General features: G+C 53.4%; 2 protein-coding genes across 3 annotated transcripts in view; one reads left to right on the top strand and one right to left on the bottom strand.

The window, feature by feature from the left end:
* COPG2 (COPI coat complex subunit gamma 2) overlaps positions 1–17,597 on the top strand; it is a 114,950-nt gene that overhangs the window by 90,182 nt on the left and 7,171 nt on the right. The gene's annotated exons all lie outside the window — the stretch shown is intronic.
* The window catches only part of MEST (mesoderm specific transcript), a 36,177-nt gene continuing 25,792 nt past the window's right edge, over positions 7,213–17,597 (bottom strand). Inside the window, exon 12 of the mRNA XM_072784594.1 lies at positions 7,213–10,773. Within this exon, the coding sequence (XP_072640695.1) occupies positions 10,770–10,773 (4 nt within the window). The 3' untranslated portion in view covers positions 7,213–10,769. The remainder of the gene's footprint in view (positions 10,774–17,597) is intronic.

Genomic DNA, 17,597 nt, shown 5'->3' with positions numbered 1-17,597 from the left:
AGTGTTTTGAAAATATCTTTGGTCCAGGCTGGTCTTTCTAGCATTTGCCATTGTCCCTTCACCTACTCCTGCTCCTTTCAGACCTGTGACACTCTCACCCTATATAGCCCTGGCCCTATGGTCCTCATGCCTCCTGAGTTACCCGCTAACCAGACCTCCTACCTGCTCTTCTCCGTCCTCTCTGGGTGAAGTCAGCGGTCTTTCCCAGCTTCTCAGCTGTGGTCGTCACCTTCAACACTAGATGTGTAATCGGTCTACAAGCTCAGTTGAAGATGGATTTCTCAGTACCTAGAGCTTGGCACGTGTACCCCTCCCAATATCCGCCCCCCACCCCTAGCCCAGTAATCCCAATCCTCCCCTCCAGACCAACCCAGTAAAACCCAGCCCCCCCCCCAGTAAAACCCACACACCCAACCCAACCCCTTCCCTGCCTCCCACCCCTTCCCTGCCTCCCACCCCATCCCCAACTCCCATCCCATCCCCATCCCCGCCTCCCACCCCATCCCCATCCCCACCGGATCCGTAGTAAAGAGCCTGGCCGAAAAGTTTGATCCTTGTCACAACACTCAAGGATGTACAAGCAGCCACTGCTAGTCACCACCCCTTTTCCCTGATCTTTCCCCATGCTTCTGACCGTACAGGCTGCCACCAAGATCTGCTCTTCCTCTGGTAGGCTCCTGTGAGATCTGCCAGGATGCATCCTCTGTCCCCCTCCCCTCCTCCTCCTCACTCCCTGTGCTGGCATCCACCCTGTCTTCCTTCTACCGTGGTCCCCTCTCCTTGGTTCCTTGGGTGCCTCCCTTCACCTGGTCTGTCTCCAGGAGGTGGCCCACCCATCACACTGCATCAAGACCCCTTTTAAACATTCCTTCCTGCAGCCTTTCCTCACGGGCTTCATTGCTTCCCTTTCCCTCCTCGGCACATGGAAAGCACCCTGCCTCTTCCGTAGAGCCTGGGCATCTCACCCCAAGGCTCCCGAATGCTTGTCATTTAATTATACTAAGTCATCCCTTCATCATAGGGGATGTCCTCCTTCTATGACCCTCGCTCAGCTCACACTCTTTCCATCCCCTCACAGGCCATGTTCTCTCTGCAACCACCTGCTGTCCCTTGTCTGGTCCCTCCACTGGCCCTGGCCTGCCCTCCCGTGAGGCTCCTGTTCACTAGCCTCACCCCCATCTCACCTTCCTTCTCTGTCTTCCCTTTCAGTCAAACCCTTGCTCATGGGACTTCACACCAGGCCTGCAGACCCACCCTGTCCCGTCACCCATGTCTCCCACTGCCCATTGTCCAGTACCACATTCCTGCTCTGCCTTCTTTACCTCTTGACCACATCCTTCACAGAACACCCAAATGCAGGGTTTAAGACCCACCTCTTCCCCCCGTGCCCCATCCCATCTGCCTGGCCCCTTCTGCCGTCCACCTGGTCAAACACTGTGAACAAGAGCCCACTGCCCCCCAAACCCCTGGCATCTCACCCTCCTCTCTCCTGTTGCTGTGCACACTGCCTTCTTACACTAGACCTATGACATTCCTGGTTTCAAACATCTTCTACTCTGTTTCTCTGGGCAGAGGCTCTTTGCACACCAGACCCCCTCCTCTGCCAGCCCCTGGCAGTAGCGGAAGCGTAAACTGGGTCACTGTTGGGAAATGTCACCTTTGCTTGATTTCTATGCACTCCTTCACCACGTCTGCTGCGAATCTGCTACTCGCACTCGAGACCCCATCCACGTGCCCGTCCCGAGACCCCAAGGTCACCTGCAGTGGTCTCTGCACAGAGTCTCTCTGTGTAAGACTGCCTGGTTTCCTCTGTTTTACTCCTCTCCTTAGGGCTCCTTCCCCTGCTGGCTCCTGGCTCTCCATACCACACACGCCACTCCTCCTGCCCTGTGAGACTCGCAGCTTTTTGGGATGCCTTCCCCTTCTGCTAGGTGCCCCCTTTACCCACTGACTCCCTCGCATATTTGAAGTACACTTCCCTCTCCTGTGTCACCTGTATCTTTCTCCTCCTGTCTATTCGCCGAACCCAGTGCACGATCGCAGACCGCCTTCCCAGAGCGACTCAGCGAGTCCCTGTCTCCTCTCCAAGCGGGCTATGGGATGAACCTTCTGGGCCTATCCTCTGCCTGTTCTCCCACTGTCTTTGAGACCCCCTCTGCCACATGTACAACTCCCTGTCCTCCTGCAATGCCCGCCATCCTGGGATGGATTCAGTGGTCTGTTCCTTGACAAACCTGCTCCCCTCTGACCTGCCCTCATGTTGGCCCCATTCCCCGCCTCTTCACCCCCAACTTGCTGCACTGAATCCATCTGCTGTCCCAGCTCATTCCTAAGCAAGCTACCTCTTCAGATCTGTCACTGGGAAGCGGTCCTTGTTCTCTGGGCCACGTGCCCACATTTCACATCTCCCCATGCCCCGCAGTGACAAGGCTCTCTCCAACATGCTCACCAGGCCACTTATCCTGCCCTGGCTTCCTCCCACGCGGCCCGCGGCCCTGGCTAGCCCGATGGATGCATCCTATGCCCTGTCACCTGCGTCGGCTGCTACACACACCAGTCTCATTAGGGGAGAAGCTCTGGATTCGTTATGTCCAGTGCCTCTTTGGACTCTTTCCCAAGCCTCTCCTGCCCTTACTCACTAAACTTGCCCATTAGACCATCTCATGGAGACTCGCACCTGACCTCAACCTCCTAAGCCCAGACTTAATGTCTCACCTATTTTGTGCCTTGACAGCATACAAAAGAAAGAAAATGTCCACTTTAAGTGATGAAACATTGAGTTCCTCTGTGAGCCGCCCCACTGGACTCGGAGGTCGTGCCTCGCCCCCTCCTCCATCCCTCACCCGCTGCTCAGCCTGGCTCAGGGGCCTCTGCCTCACACGTGCCCCCTGAGCCCGCACGCTCCGGCCCACGCTCCCATCCCCGTGCACCCCGCTGCCCTCTCGTCCCCCGGGGCCCCACGGATGCCCCCCCCCCAGAACCTGGCACGTGTCCACGCAGACCCCTTGGGTGCACTCCCTCTGACACTGCCCCCGAGTCTCCCTGCTGGTGCCTCTCAGCAGGCGCCTGCCCCCTCTGCCTGCCCTGATGGGGACTCCCAGCCCCCCACCCCCCACATCCCACCAGAGGCCTTCTTGGCTACATCCACTTGCTCGCTGTCTGTCTGGGCCCGGGTCCTCCTCCCCCACGTCTGAGAGCCTGACCCTGGTGCCCACCCCGTGCCCATCCCGTCCCCACCCCGGCTCAGGGGCTCACTGCTCACCCTTTGCCTGTCTGCCCGCCCTCTGCTCGGCCCCTGCCACCCAGTGATTCTCACCCGAGGACCCATGACCCCCAAGACCGCCTACCAGCAACATCGTCCGGGTGTGTTTTTGGGTTTGTTCTTGGACTGAGCAGAGCACTGCTCCCCCTCAGATGTTCTGATAGGCCTGCCTTGGGGGCCATGCCCACAGCCCCCCTCGGGTGGAAACCACCCCCCCATCCTCGGGAAGGATCACTGCTGTGGAAGCCCACCCCGACCCCTGGGCCGCACGCTCCCCCGTGCACCTCTGGCCTTCTACTTCCATCACTTGCCACCAGCCCTTCTTCCTCAAAGCCCAGCACTGCCCCCACTCTGCCTTGGCCCAGCTCTCCTCCTGGACCCACATATTCCCTCCCACATTTACTCTCTGACACAGATGTATTCCACACCCACAGGTGCACTAGAGCATTGTTCTCTTCACGTACACACCAACTCCCTCCCTGCCTCCAGCATTTCCTCTCAGGCATCATGACCCTATCAGTGCAAAAACCTGCTCCTTTTCAGTGATTGCCATCATTCCTTCCTCTAAGATACCGTTCCTCATTGCAGACCTGTCCCCTACAAAGCCTTGCCCTTGTGGGCCTCATGGACCTCTGGGACTCCTGCCCAAGCACTTCCTTTCCACCTTTCCTGAGATACTCGCCTGTGTCCAGTTGGTCTGGATTCACTGGTCTTCCCCCACGCTCTCCCCAGCCTGCAGTTGTCACCACCCGCATCGTACATGTATCAGTCCACAAGCTCAGTTAAAGAATGTTTTTCTCAGTGCCTAGAGCAAAATTCATATTCCCCAGCCCCCCACCCCCATGCCCATTAATCCCGACCCCAGCCCCAACCCCATCCTAACCCTAACCCCATCCCTGACCCCAGCCCCAACCCCATCACTCCCACCCCAACCCCTCCGGATCCGTGGTAAAGAGCCTGGCTGAAAAGTTCTACGCCTGCCACCACATTCAGGGCCGCAGGAGCAGCCCTGCGACCACCTCTGTGTCCTCCCTCCTTGCCCACACCTTGGCTCGGGCTGCCACTCGCTGGCCCACCTCTCTGAACTTCCCTCTGGGGGCCAGAAGGCATTCTCGGTCACCTCCCTCTTCCCTGCTCCCCTCTTGGTGTCCCGCCTGGCTCCCTCCACCATGCTGCCCTCTCCTTCCGCCCCTGGGTGCCCCCCCTCACGCTGCCCACCTCCCGTCACCCTGCACCGGGGACCCTCTGGACACTCCTCCCTGCCACCTTTCCACGGGCTGCGCGACTTCCCTTTCCTCTCAGCCCAGGGACGGCACCCTGCCTCTTCTCCGGGACCCACGCACCTCACGGCTCCCCAGAGCCTGTCCTGTAGTCCATGGGGTCATCCCTTCGCCATTGGGATGTGCTCCCGCCCAGGACCTGCTCTCAGCTCACACTCTTTCCATCCCCTGCACAGGCCATGTTCTCTGTGTGGCCACCTGCTGTCCCTCATCTGGTCCTTCCTGCGGCTCTGGACACTGCCCCCTCCCCGGAGGCTCCCTATTCCCCAGCCTCACCCACCTCACGTTCCTCCTTCCTCTCCTCCTTTCAGTTAAGCCCTTGCCCACGGGAGCAGCAGGCCTGCACATTGAACTCGTCCTCCTTCCCTCACCGCCCCTGCTTCCATTCTTTCTGTGCAGGCCCCCCGTTGCACCCCCGTGCATTCCCCTGGCCCTGTGCCCCCCACTGACCTGTCCAGATCCCCCTTTGTCCTCCATCCCTCTTGGCCATCAGCTGATCTGAGCCCATCCTCTTGCTCTCCATCCTGGGAAGCCTTGTCACCTGTGTTGTCCAGCGGATGAAGCCTCTGTAGCCAGGGTCCCCAGACCTGAGCGTCCCGCCCCTTGCTCCCCCTCTGTGCCCCGTGCTGCCTACGTCATCCTCTTGGACTAAACCTATGGCATTCTGAGCCCTCCTCCCTCTGTGGCCACCTTCTTCCTCACCACTGTGCTGTCCAGAATCCATCTACTGTCCCATTCACCGCTAGGCACTCTACCTTCTCAGGTCTGCCATTTGGGAGAAAGTCGATACTTTTCTAGGCTTCTCTATGACCTAGACTCACCCTGCTATGATACCTCTAGCGATTAGACAGGTAGCCACCTCTTCCTCCTCTCCCTCTGGCCCCCTTCCACTCTCCCACCTTCTTCAGACTCCTAGGTGATTTCTGGCCTGTGCTTTTCCTCATGCATCAGCATCATCACACTCGGGCCTATTTTGGGGGTCAAGTTCCTGGTCCCTCCACGTCTGCACCCTCCCCGGGGCTCTCTGCCACCTTCGCACAGGCGACCCCGATCCTGTCAACAGGCCTCCTGGCCCCCCTGCGAGCACCACCCCTGCCCTTCCTCACTGTGCTCCCCTGGGACCCCCTGTCCCATCCACGTCCTCTGCCCGCTGCAGCCCGGGCCCCACCCGCTTGGCTTCTCTGTTGCATTCGGGGCAAAGCACCCGTCCTGACACTCGAGCCCCTGTGGCTCCTTCAGCTGCTCTGTGAGCCGCCCCGCTGGACTCGGAGGTCGTGCCTCGCCCCCTCCTCCATCCCTCACCCGCTGCTCAGCCTGGCTCAGGGGCCTCTGCCTCACACGTGCCCCCTGAGCCCGCAAGCTCCGGCCCACGCTCCCATCCCCCTGCACCCCGCTGCGCTCCCGACCCCGGGGCCCCACGGATGCCCCCCCCAGAACCTGGCACGTGTCCACGCAGACCCCTTGGGTGCACTCCCTCTGACAGTGCCCCCGAGTCTCCCTGCTGGTGCCTCTCAGCAGGCGCCTGCCCCCTCTGCCCGCCCTGATGGGGACTCCCAGCCCCCCGCCCCCCACATCCCACCAGAGGCCTTCTTGGCTACATCCACTTGCTCGCTGTCTGTCTGGGCCCGGGTCCTCCTCCCCCACATCTGAGAGCCTGACCCTGGTGCCCACCCCGTGCCCATCCCGTCCCCACCCCGGCTCAGGGGCTCACTGCTCACCCTTTGCCTGTCTGCCCGCCCTCTGCTCGGTCCCTGCCACCCAGTGATTCTCACCCGAGGACCCATGACCCCCAAGACCGCCTACCAGCAACATCGTCCGGGTGTGTTTTTGGGTTTGTTCTTGGACTGAGCAGAGCACTGCTCCCCCTCAGATGTTCTGATAGGCCTGCCTTGGGGGCCATGCCCACAGCCCCCCTCGGGTGGAAACCACCCCCCCCCATCCTCGGGAAGGATCACTGCCGTGGGAGCCCACCCCGACCCCTGGGCCGCACGCTCCCCCGTGCGCCTCCGGCCTCCAGCAGCATCACTGACACTGTTCTTCCAGTTTCCCCATGTCCCCTACTCTGACGTTGACCCGGCTCTGTCCTCTTGGAACCACCACATTCTTTCCCTGTCACTCCGACACCAATGTGTCCCAAACCCCACGTGCACTAGCACATCGTTTTCTTCACACCCGCCCCCCCCCGACCCCACTCCATACCCCCCCAAATCCTCCCCGCCCCCCCCCCGGTGATGACACAAGGCACTGTGATAGTATCTCTGGCCTGTTACTGGTATTCGTGCTTGTCACTGTCTCCCTCCCTACGTCACTCCTTCTGATTTCAGACCCATGACACTGTCCCCTGCAGAGCCCTGCTCCTGTGGCCCTCACGTCCCCCGGTGACTCCTGCCAAGCCCACCTTCCCTTCCACCTTTCCTGCAGCTACTGTCCCTTGTCCCCTCTGGGTGGATTCGCTGATCTTTTCTGCGGACTGCTCACCTGTGATCATCTCCCCTCAGACTGGACCTAAAGTCAGTTCACAGGCTGTTTAGAAGATGGTTTTCTCAGTGCCTGGCTCATGGCTCTGTCCCCGTCTCTCCCCCCCTGCTATCCCTGTCCCTGCCAACCCTGCTCTCCTGTCCTAATGAGTCTAAGCCAGGCCACCCTACCCCACCCCAACCCCCACCCCTTCCTCACCGGATCCGTATTCAAGAGCCTGGCCAATAATTCTATTCTTGCCACCGCATTCCGGGCCGCAGGAACAGCCCTGCTGCATACCCACCGCTGCCCCCTCCTGCCGCTCCTTCCCTGCCTCTGTCCGGACCCACACTCCGGAATTCCTTCCTGTAGACAGGTCTGAGATGCGCAGGCTCCCTCCCTGCCACCTCCCTCTTCTGGGTACCTCTGTGGGCGTCCATCCCTTCCAGCACACTCCACTCTTAGTCCTCCCCAGTGCCCCCCACCACCTGCGTGTCTCAGGGATGCGACCTGTTCAGCTGCCACAAGGCCCCACTCACCTTCCTTCCCAAGAGCTTCCCCACACATCCCATTACTTCCCTTCCCTTCCTTGGCCCAGGTACACGTCCTGCCTGTTCTCTGGGGCCCGTGGCTGCCAAGGCTCCCCAACGCCTATCATGTGGCCGCATCAGCACATCCCAAGCAGCTGGCCATCGGGATGTGCCCCCTCCCTCCTGGCACCTGCTCTCAGCTCACGCCCTTTCCATCCCCTCAGCAGGCCATGTTCTCTTTGTAGCCACCTGCTGTCACTCATCTCGTCCTGTCTGGTTCCTCCACTGGCTCTGGCCACCCTCTTTCCTTCAGTGCGCTCTTCCCTATCCTCACCCCATCACACCTTCCTCCTCTCTCTTCCCTTTCAATCAAGCCCTTGCCCAAGGGCCTCACCCCAGTCCTGGAGTTCCAGCTGGTCCTCCTTCCCTCACTCTGTACCCTGCTTCCACTCCTGCCCCAGGTCCCCTGATGCACCCCTTCGTGTCACCACTGTCTGTCTGCTCTCCAGGGAGACTGTCCAGAGCCCTGCTTCGCCCTCCTCCCCTCTTGTTCCCGTCTACACAACACCACACACAGGCTTTAGGACCCTCCTGTCTCCTCCCCACTCTCCCTGGCCCCTCTGCTGCCTGCCTCCTCTCCCTCCTCCCCACTCTCCCTGGCTCCTCTGCTGCCCGCCTCCTCTCCCTCCTCCTCTCACCCTTCTCCCCACTCTCCCTGGCCCCCTCGGTCAGTCGTCCACCTAACCAAGCCTCTCAGCCAGGAGCCCCGAGTCCCCACTGCCTGATGTCCACATTCTCTTTTCAGGTGCAACCATTGACACACCGAGGGTTTTGACTGTCATCCCCCTTCTTTAATGGACTCTCACTGCTACATGCCAGACTCCATTCTTTCAGCCCTGGAATCACTGAGGCATGGATTCAGTGATCCTCAGAAATGTCACCAGCCCCGGTCCCCACACGCTCCCCCACCATTCCTAAGTGTACTCACTAGCCGCACGCTGGACTCCCTCCCTCAGAGCCCAAGCTGTACCCCTGAGATCACCAGCTGAGGCCCCCATTCTGCCTCGAGTGCCCCTTTCCCCATCCGATCCTAGAGAGTCCTAGGTCTTCAGATGCCCAGGGTAGGAGGTCTTTACCCTGCTCCACTCCTACCACCCCATCTCGATACCGTTTATGCCACCCTTCTGGCCTTCCTGCCCCCTGGAAATCTGTCAGTGTCTCTCTATTAAGAGCTTTTCATGACACCTTCCACTGTTTAGCGGCATGCCCTCCACCCATCATGAGCCCCTGTGTTGCATCAGGTCCTCCCCTTCTCCCCTGCAGTCTGTCCAGGTCTGTCCCTGTTGCTTCCTGTCCACTCCCCTGACCAGCTGCCTTGCACCTGTCATATGGAGGAGTTGCAGCTCTTTCCCTTGACACCTGCTCCCTACCGGGCCTGCCCTCCTGCTCCATGACAGCTTCTTCGCCCCACTGTGCTGTGCTGGATCCATCGGTGGCTCAAATCACCGCTAAACCCTCTGCCATCTTGGAGGAGGTCACTCTCTGGGCTTTTCTCTGACCTTTCCTCTTGTCACCATCCCTGGAGTGACAGGGTTGTCACCAGCATTGTAAATGGGCCACCACCTCTCCAATCTCCTCCTCTGCTGGCCTCCTCCTTGTCTCCCACGTGCCTCACTGGCTCTGCGTTTTGTCCTGCATGAGCTTCCTCAGGGCTGGTCCCCACTCGGGGCGCACAGCCCCTGGTCCCTCCACGTCCGCGCCCTCCCCGGGGCTCTCTGCCACCCTCACACAGGCAACCCCAATCCTGTCAACAGGCCTCCTGGCCCCCCTGCGAGCACCACCCCTGCCCTTCCTCACTGTGCTCCCCTGGGACCCCCTGTCCCATCCACGTCCTCTGCCCGCTGCAGCCCGGGCCCCACCCGCTTGGCTTCTCTGTTGCATTCGGGGCAAAGCACCCGTCCTGACACTCGAGCCCCTGTGGCTCCTTCAGCTGCTCTGTGAGCCGCCCCGCTGGACTCGGAGGTCGTGCCTCGCCCCCTCCTCCATCCCTCACCCGCTGCTCAGCCTGGCTCAGGGGCCTCTGCCTCACACGTGCCCCCTGAGCCCACAAGCTCCGGCCCACGCTCCCATCCCCCTGCACCCCGCTGCGCTCCCGTCCCCCGGGGCCCCACAGATGCCCCCCCCAGAACCTGGCACGTGTCCACGCAGACCCCTTGGGTGCACTCCCTCTGACAGTGCCCCCGAGTCTCCCTGCTGGTGCCTCTCAGCAGGCGCCTGCCCCCTCTGCCCGCCCTGACGGGGACTCCCAGCCCCCCGCCCCCCACATCCCACCAGAGGCCTTCTTGGCTACATCCACTTGCTCGCTGTCTGTCTGGGCCCGGGTCCTCCTCCCCCACATCTGAGAGCCTGACCCTGGTGCCCACCCCGTGCCCATCCCGTCCCCACCCCGGCTCAGGGGCTCACTGCTCACCCTTTGCCTGTCTGCCCGCCCTCTGCTCGGCCCCTGCCACCCAGTGATTCTCACCCGAGGACCCATGACCCCCAAGACCGCCTACCAGCAACATCGTCCGGGTGTGTTTTTGGGTTTGTTCTTGGACTGAGCAGAGCACTGCTCCCCCTCAGATGTTCTGATAGGCCTGCCTTGGGGGCCATGCCCACAGCCCCCCTCGGGTGGAAACCACCCCCCCCATCCTCGGGAAGGATCACTGCCGTGGAAGTGGGCTGCACGCTCCCCCGTGTGCCTCTGGCCTTCTACTTCCATCACTTGCTGCCGGCCCTTCTTCCTCAAAGCCCAGCACTGCCCCGGCTGCTGACACTGGCCTGGATCTCTGCTCTGAGATCCACGGCATTCCTTCTATGTTTAATCTTTGACACCTGACGTGCCCCACACCCCAGGCTACTTTACAGTTATACTTTTTATTTCCTGAGTCTGTCCTCCATTGTCATCAAGAACCATTATCTTTGAGTGTGACTTTTGTTTCTTTTTACTTAATATCCTATTCCATGCCTCATTCATTCCAGTGTTTAATATTTCTTGTTTTTAAAGTGCTTACTGTTTCCTTTCTCTGATAGAACTTTGGAAATCTCCTCACTGCAGCTCTCATTCTTCTCCATAGTTAGTATTTTACAGGAGGTGCTCTAACCTCTTTCGCTCTTCCCTTGTTGCTCTATCCACTCTCTGCTGGACTCTTCATTTCTTTCTCTTCTAGATCTTGTTGAAAACTGGAGCCTCCCTTGAACTCATCTATAGAAAGGTAAATACACTCTAACTTCCTTCTTAGCCAGATTTCCCTCTTGTTCCCATTCAGTACGTTCTCTTCTTTCATTTGCCCTTCATATCTCTTTAATTTACGTACTATGACACATTTTGCAAGATCCTCTGTCCAGCCACCTTAATTTAGTCACTCTGTACTGTTTTCCCTACGATGTATCAGTTTTAATGTACTCCCATTTTCCCGGGGTGTCTCTATATAGTAGTAAGCCATGTAGTTTCCTCTATTGTTCCTCTTTTATTTCTGTTATTACCGAGCACAGTTTTGTCCCTGAGAAAAAGCAAATATGAGACTCCTCTACTCCTGTACACCTGTTTCTGCACAGCCCATGCCATTGCTTCAACCCCCGTCTTCTCACCCCAACCCCCGCCCAGCTCCACCCACAGTTGGCCCAGGAACATCCTTCTCATGAAGTTTGATGCCCTTTGTAGTTGTGGTTGTGAAATTTTCAGCACCATCCATGACAGCCTTTTCCCCATGTCCACTGGTCCTGCCTCTTTACCCATTTTTAAACTTCTTTCCCACCTTTGTTTGGAACTGGATTAAATGTACAACTCAATCTACCTTTTCCCTCTGACTTTTGGAAACACTCACTCTAATGCATACAGTGCCTTCTGACTTATTTCCATCCTGCCTTCCTATTCTTCAACACCTTCAGCCAGTCTTCCATCCTGTATCCATCTCCTGTTGTATGCCCTACTCCTTCTGCCCTCTTGTTTCTGGGTCTCCTTATTGGAAGATGTATTACCTTACGTTTCCTCTAGTTACTCTGAAATGTGGGCTAATCCATACAGTGCTCTTTTGACTTAGTTTCCAGGATATATATTCTTCCTCGTTCTGGGAGCTACAGCTACAATGCCAAACCTTGCTTCAATATGTCCTTCTGCACATGACCTTCCCCATCTGAAGGTACATTTTGCTCTTCTACCTATTATCTTGTGTCCCCCTCCCCCCGCCATTTTAGCTTTTATTGACCATCCATATACTGAGTACCATTCTCATACACTTACTAAGAACTCCCTGTTTGCTTCCTCTTTTTATTCTACAGCCATTGCTCAATCTGTTTCCATAGTTCTTCTTTCCTAGAGATTTTGCTGAGCTGCTTTCGCTTCTATTTATTACTTGCATCCTGCTAGACCCACTTCACTGAACCTATCTCTAACCTTTCTCTTTATCAGGCACACTTTTTTATGCAAACATATTTTCCTGGATACTGTCCCTCTGATGTCTTCTTTCTCCTCTCTCTCTTGAGAACTGCCTCACCACACAGTTCTCTTCCTGACTCAACTGCTATGTAAGTCAAGCAATTTTCATTACCCTTGGTTTAAACTATGCTGAATAACAATTTTTGTTAGTAAATCCTTATGTTGCAATACCTTAAATTTGAAGAAGCCCTTAATATCTCCCTTTTAAAAAATCCAACATTTCTCAACCATCACAAAAATATCACAAAAACTTTCAAGTATTTCTTATAACATAAGCCATTTTAAAGGACAACTACATAATTAACATATAATTCATTCATCAGTGCACGTGTTTGTGTGTAGTACACAGTGATCCCATGCTAAGGTAAAAGACTAAGTGCATTCTACTTTTAGGCTGCAAGAAATCATGAAAGGCTTTCAAGATAAATAACAAAGTCATGTATATTTTTTTAAGTGAAATATATAAGTAAGAAACTTTTCAGAAACGTTTACTTACCGATTGGCGAATGGCTTGAGTTTTTCCACGCATGTTGTACGGAGAGTGATGGAAACAATGCACAACACATTGAAAACCCTTGAGCATAGGAAGCAAGCTATCGACAGAAAAGCTTCAACCACAGCAAACACACACCATCCTATAGCCTTGTGTGCACACAAGCATGCTGACTCACTGTGGTTTCCCAAGCACATGGGGATATAGAGATAAAAACTTGTCATGGTAACATGTAGTTAGGTAATGTGTGTAGTTGGCTGGTGATACCTGTGTCCCTCATTCTGGTCTCTGTAGGATTTGCCATTTTGAATCCTGCATATCCCAAACCTAGTCTAATTCATACCTCCCCTCCAACCAGCATATTCTCTCTCCCTTCCTCTTTCCTCTTATTTTACATAAGTCTTTTCAGTTGCTTCTCTCACTTCCAGCCAGTCCTTACATGATTCCTTAATTTCTTGGCAAATTTAACATCATACCTACAGGCGGGTCTCCAATAATTTCTTTGAGTATCTGCCCTCCCAGCTCTTAAGCATTCGTCATGAGCCCCAACCACTCCTCAACCCACAAGCATTCATCTGATTCTACAGAAAAAGGATTCAATCCACACCTTCTAAAAAGTCAGTTTTTAAGGTTTCCAACAATGGCTTATCAGGGTTTATTTCAGTCTATCTCCTTCTAACCTTTCCTAGGAAGCAGTCACTCAGTCATAAGTTTCCCACTAAGACTTCAAGAGCCAACCTATCCAGCTCCTATTCTTCTTCAGGCCCTGGATCCTCTCCCGTTCCAGACACCGTTCTGAGATGTGACAGCTGCTCTGTTTCATTCATATCTGTTGTGTCTTGTTACCATGCCTTTTACTCAGGTGCTCTCTTAAATCCTACCATGCCCCTGTACTCATTTGCCATCCTCTTTTTCTCTGCATTCTATCATGACCTTTGGCCCACATATGGAGTAACAACCATTTCTCCCATAGGTAAGATGATTCAAATAACAGCAATCATCTGCAGGCAACTTGAACATTGCTTTTCTGTTCCTTTTCTCCATTTTCCCTTTCTCCTGCTGCTGCAAAACTCCCTACATTTCCTCCATCATTCTTTCTTCTTTCAGCTGGATCATTCCAGTGAACCTAATCACCTACTCTAGATAGGTGCGGTTTCAATATTCCGCACTTACGAGTCAACCTTCTTGGATTGTCCTTATTTCCTACACTCTGTTGCTGAGTCTGTTTCCACCTTCCATTCAGTCTGGACTTTCCTAAGATCCCTGCTCTGGCCGATTTTAAATCCGTCCTATTTAATCCCTCTGGCTTCTCATTCTATTGACTACACCGATTGCCTTCAATCTTTTTCCAACAAAGCTTTCTGGGCAGCAACACATCATATTCCAATTCTTATTTAGAATAAGAACCTCCTTCCTCAGCTGATTGACTGGTCCCTGGCTTAACATACAACTCTTCACTGAACTTCCATTTCTGATTGTCTCTCAGTATCCTCATCCTGGCCTTTAACGCCCTTCCTTCCCTGTCTACCATTTTGCAAGACTGCATGCTCTGCACCAAGCCTAGATCTCACTCTCCCCCTTCTTATTTAGATTTCAGCCTCACTGCTTCTCTCCTATTTCCCCCTACTGTTTCTTTTTAAATACATGTCTCAATAGTTTCTCTCACTTCCAGCCAGTTCTACTGTGATACTTTAATTCCTGAGCAAACTTTAGCATCATATTTCAACAACTTCTTCCTGATATCCTTAGATTATTTGCTCCATCAGAGATTATTAACATCTATCACATTTTCAGCTTCCATCTGAAATCAGAGTGAGGGATACATTATTTTTATCTTGAGATATATGCCCTTAAAGACACCCACCCACTTCTCTCCAAATACAGATCAATCCCTCTTCAGATACCCTCCCACCCTGCTCTCCTGTTGGCCAAACAGGTTGCCATCGAGGGCTTTGCATCAAGATTCACCATGATTTTCCCCTCTATTTGTATCTGCCAAGTCTTTTAATGAAAATTGTTCCATCCCTCCCAAATCCATACACTTACTGCCCACTTCATTAGATCCTAACGATGCTGTATTTGACTGAGTTTTTTTAAAGAAATAAAATATTGCACAGATCATTGAGATTTCCTCTGCCTCACTTCAGAATCATTTACCTCTCCCTCACTACATAATATGAGACTTCTGTTTTTATAACTGTAATAAATATTTATGTCTCCTTAAATAACATAGAACGCTATATTTGAGGCCTTAAAATATATATACGTACACACCACACACACATATCTATACACACGTGTGTGTGTATATATAAAAATTCCTTTAAAAATTTTTCCCATTGGGTAGCCCGGGTGGCGCAGTGGTTTAGTGCCTCCTGCACAGCCCAGGGTGTGATCCTGGAGACCTGGGATCGAGTCCCACGTCAGGCTCCCTGCATGGAGCCTGCTTCTCCCTCTACCTGTGTCTCTGCCTCGCTCTCTCTATGTCTCTCATGAATAAATAAATAAAATTTAAAAAAAAAATTTTTTTTCCCATCAAGACTTCAGGAGCTAGTCTACCTTTCTGACTCCTATCCATACGCAGGCCTCTACTTCTCATTATATACACCATTCATTGCAACCTTAACACCAAACATTTTAAGCAACTAGACCTCTCATAAGACCTGACTGATTTCTCTGTTCTGGGTTTCTTTGATTCACATCTTGCTTGCCTTTTTGCCATTCAGACTACTGAGAAATTGCTTGAATTTGTGCATGCTCCCATTACTTAATTAAAACCCCTTTTTTCTTTAGCACTCTACCATATCTTAACTACTGACCTCAGCTATCACATCGCTACTGCACTATACCACAGCACAGCACCCCGCACACCACATCACCTATATCCTCACCCTGCAGTAGACCTTAACAGTGGGCACGGTACCTGAGCTTTAGTTCCCTCATCATTTCTAACCACGCCCCAAAAAATACACATAATCTTGTCTACAGACAAACCACTCACCCACGCTCCCTAACTGGTCAATCCTGATGTATTTTAAGGTTGCCAGCAACACCTTTTTAGGAGAATTCATCTTAATAAAACCCCCTTAAACCCAGGCTGCATTTCTTAGTAAACTCCATTTACTAAGTCTCTAATTCATCCAGTTGTCCTTTCTTGGCTCACAAACCCTCTCCCCCTTATTCCGTCATAACCCTGGTCTATAAGTAGGTGCCTAATCCAGCATCCTTTCCAGAATCTGCCCTTCTTCACACCCTTCGTAAACATCTACAGGAATCTCTACTTTGTTCTTCCATCCCTTTCCTCCTCATACTGTATTTTACCCTAGAGAAACATGCTGCCTTATCTTCCAGCTACCGCCTTACTTCATATCATTCTTCCAGACTTCAGCTGTCTCTTCAGGACAGACAGATTTGGGTGCTCACTGCTCAACCCACTGCCATCTCCCCTATCTTGGCCCTACATTCTTTATGCATCCCTTCTTCCTCTCAGTTCAGCATAAATTTCCACAGAATTCCTACTACTGGTTTGCCTGCTATGTCCATCCCTCTCAGCCCATTTGACCCTTCGCTATATTGACCATGGAAAGTCACTTCAGGATCTTTCTAGCAGAGCATCCTGGACAGCAGAACTTCGAACTCCAGGTCCTACTTTGCCACATTCTTACCTCACTCTCTCTCCCTGTTCATACACAAGTCTGACAAACGTCCAACTCCCATCTCCTTGTGTTCCCTCTTCAGCCCTCGTTAATGCCCTTTCATGCTGATTTCTCCTCCTGCACATTCCACACCCTTACCTAACCCACACACCCCTCTTTATCTAGCTTCCAGCCTCCATCTTTTGCTCTCTTTTGTTCTTTGTTCATACAAGTCTCAGTTGCTTCTCTCGCTTTCTGCAAATCTTAATGTGTTTCCTTAATTCTCGAGTGTGTCTTTAACATCCTCTTCTAACACATTCTTTCCAGCTTTCCCTGTGTATCTTAACCTTTCAGGGTGATGAGTGCATATTCCTTTTGAAGTTCCCTCCCTTGGGTCCCCACTCCCTCACTCAAAGCCAAGTGTCTACTTTTTAGCCAAGCCTTTCCCTTAGCGAGCAACTGACCAGTCTTCTTCCTTTTTCCATCATGATATTTGGCCCGAGTACAGTGCCATATATGTCCAGTTAGTGTCAGTGACTATTTCCATGTTAATAATAAGAGATCTCTTTGCATCTGAGGGCAATTTTAACTTTGCTATTTTATTCCTTTTTCTTTATTTTAATCTCATAAAAAAGACCTTATCTTCAGCATCCCTCCTCCATTCAGAGACTATGTATGCACATGTCATCCTCATAGATTCAGACTCACCTCATACTGAGCCCTCACTGTGTAGACTGTGGACTGGATTACACATCCATTCCCCGCGGCCTCTCTCTACCATTCCCTTCACCTCCTGAACAGCTCCCCTCACTTCTATTTATAACCACACTTCCTCCCTTCCTCTTCAGTGGTCCTGGTCTGAGAGTTAACATAAACCTACTCTAGAAGCCTCTGATCTCTACACCCCATCCTCCCTCACTCCAGCCCCCTTCAGTGACCTCCCCTGGCCAGGTTTTCTTGAAAGTTCCACACCTTCTGAACTTTCTTACAGGTCTCCCTAGTTGCTTCTCTATTAGCTGGCACTAGTGACAGGCTGCTACCAAAAACTTCTCATCAGAATGGCTCTTCAGCTGCCTTCATCTAAGGCAGTTATTCACAGACTGCAGCTTGGTAAGACACAACAGACTCAGCAGCTCAGGGGAGCTGAAGAGCACGCGTTAAGAAGCACTGCTCTAAACATCTCCTTGGAAGGCGTCCTTTAAAAATCTCCCACCAAGGCACCAGGAGCGAGTCTACTTCTGACTTCCATGGCTTTGCGGGCCTTTCTTTCTCTCCGGTATACACACGAGTCCCTGCAGTGTGGCCTTAGGTCCACCACATTCGGCCATTGAGGCCCATCCTCGGAGCCGACAGGATCCCCCATTCTGGTGGTCTTTGTGCTGTGTGTGTTTTTCCTTCTTACCATGCCAGCTACTGAGAGTTGTTCTCTGAACAATGCTCCTCTTGGCTTTAAGAACCCCTCT

The sequence above is a fragment of the Canis lupus genome, chromosome 18 (assembly GCF_048164855.1).
Source record: "Canis lupus baileyi chromosome 18, mCanLup2.hap1, whole genome shotgun sequence".
Lineage (NCBI taxonomy): Eukaryota > Metazoa > Chordata > Mammalia > Carnivora > Canidae > Canis > Canis lupus.
This window is presented reverse-complemented; position numbering and strand designations above follow the sequence as displayed.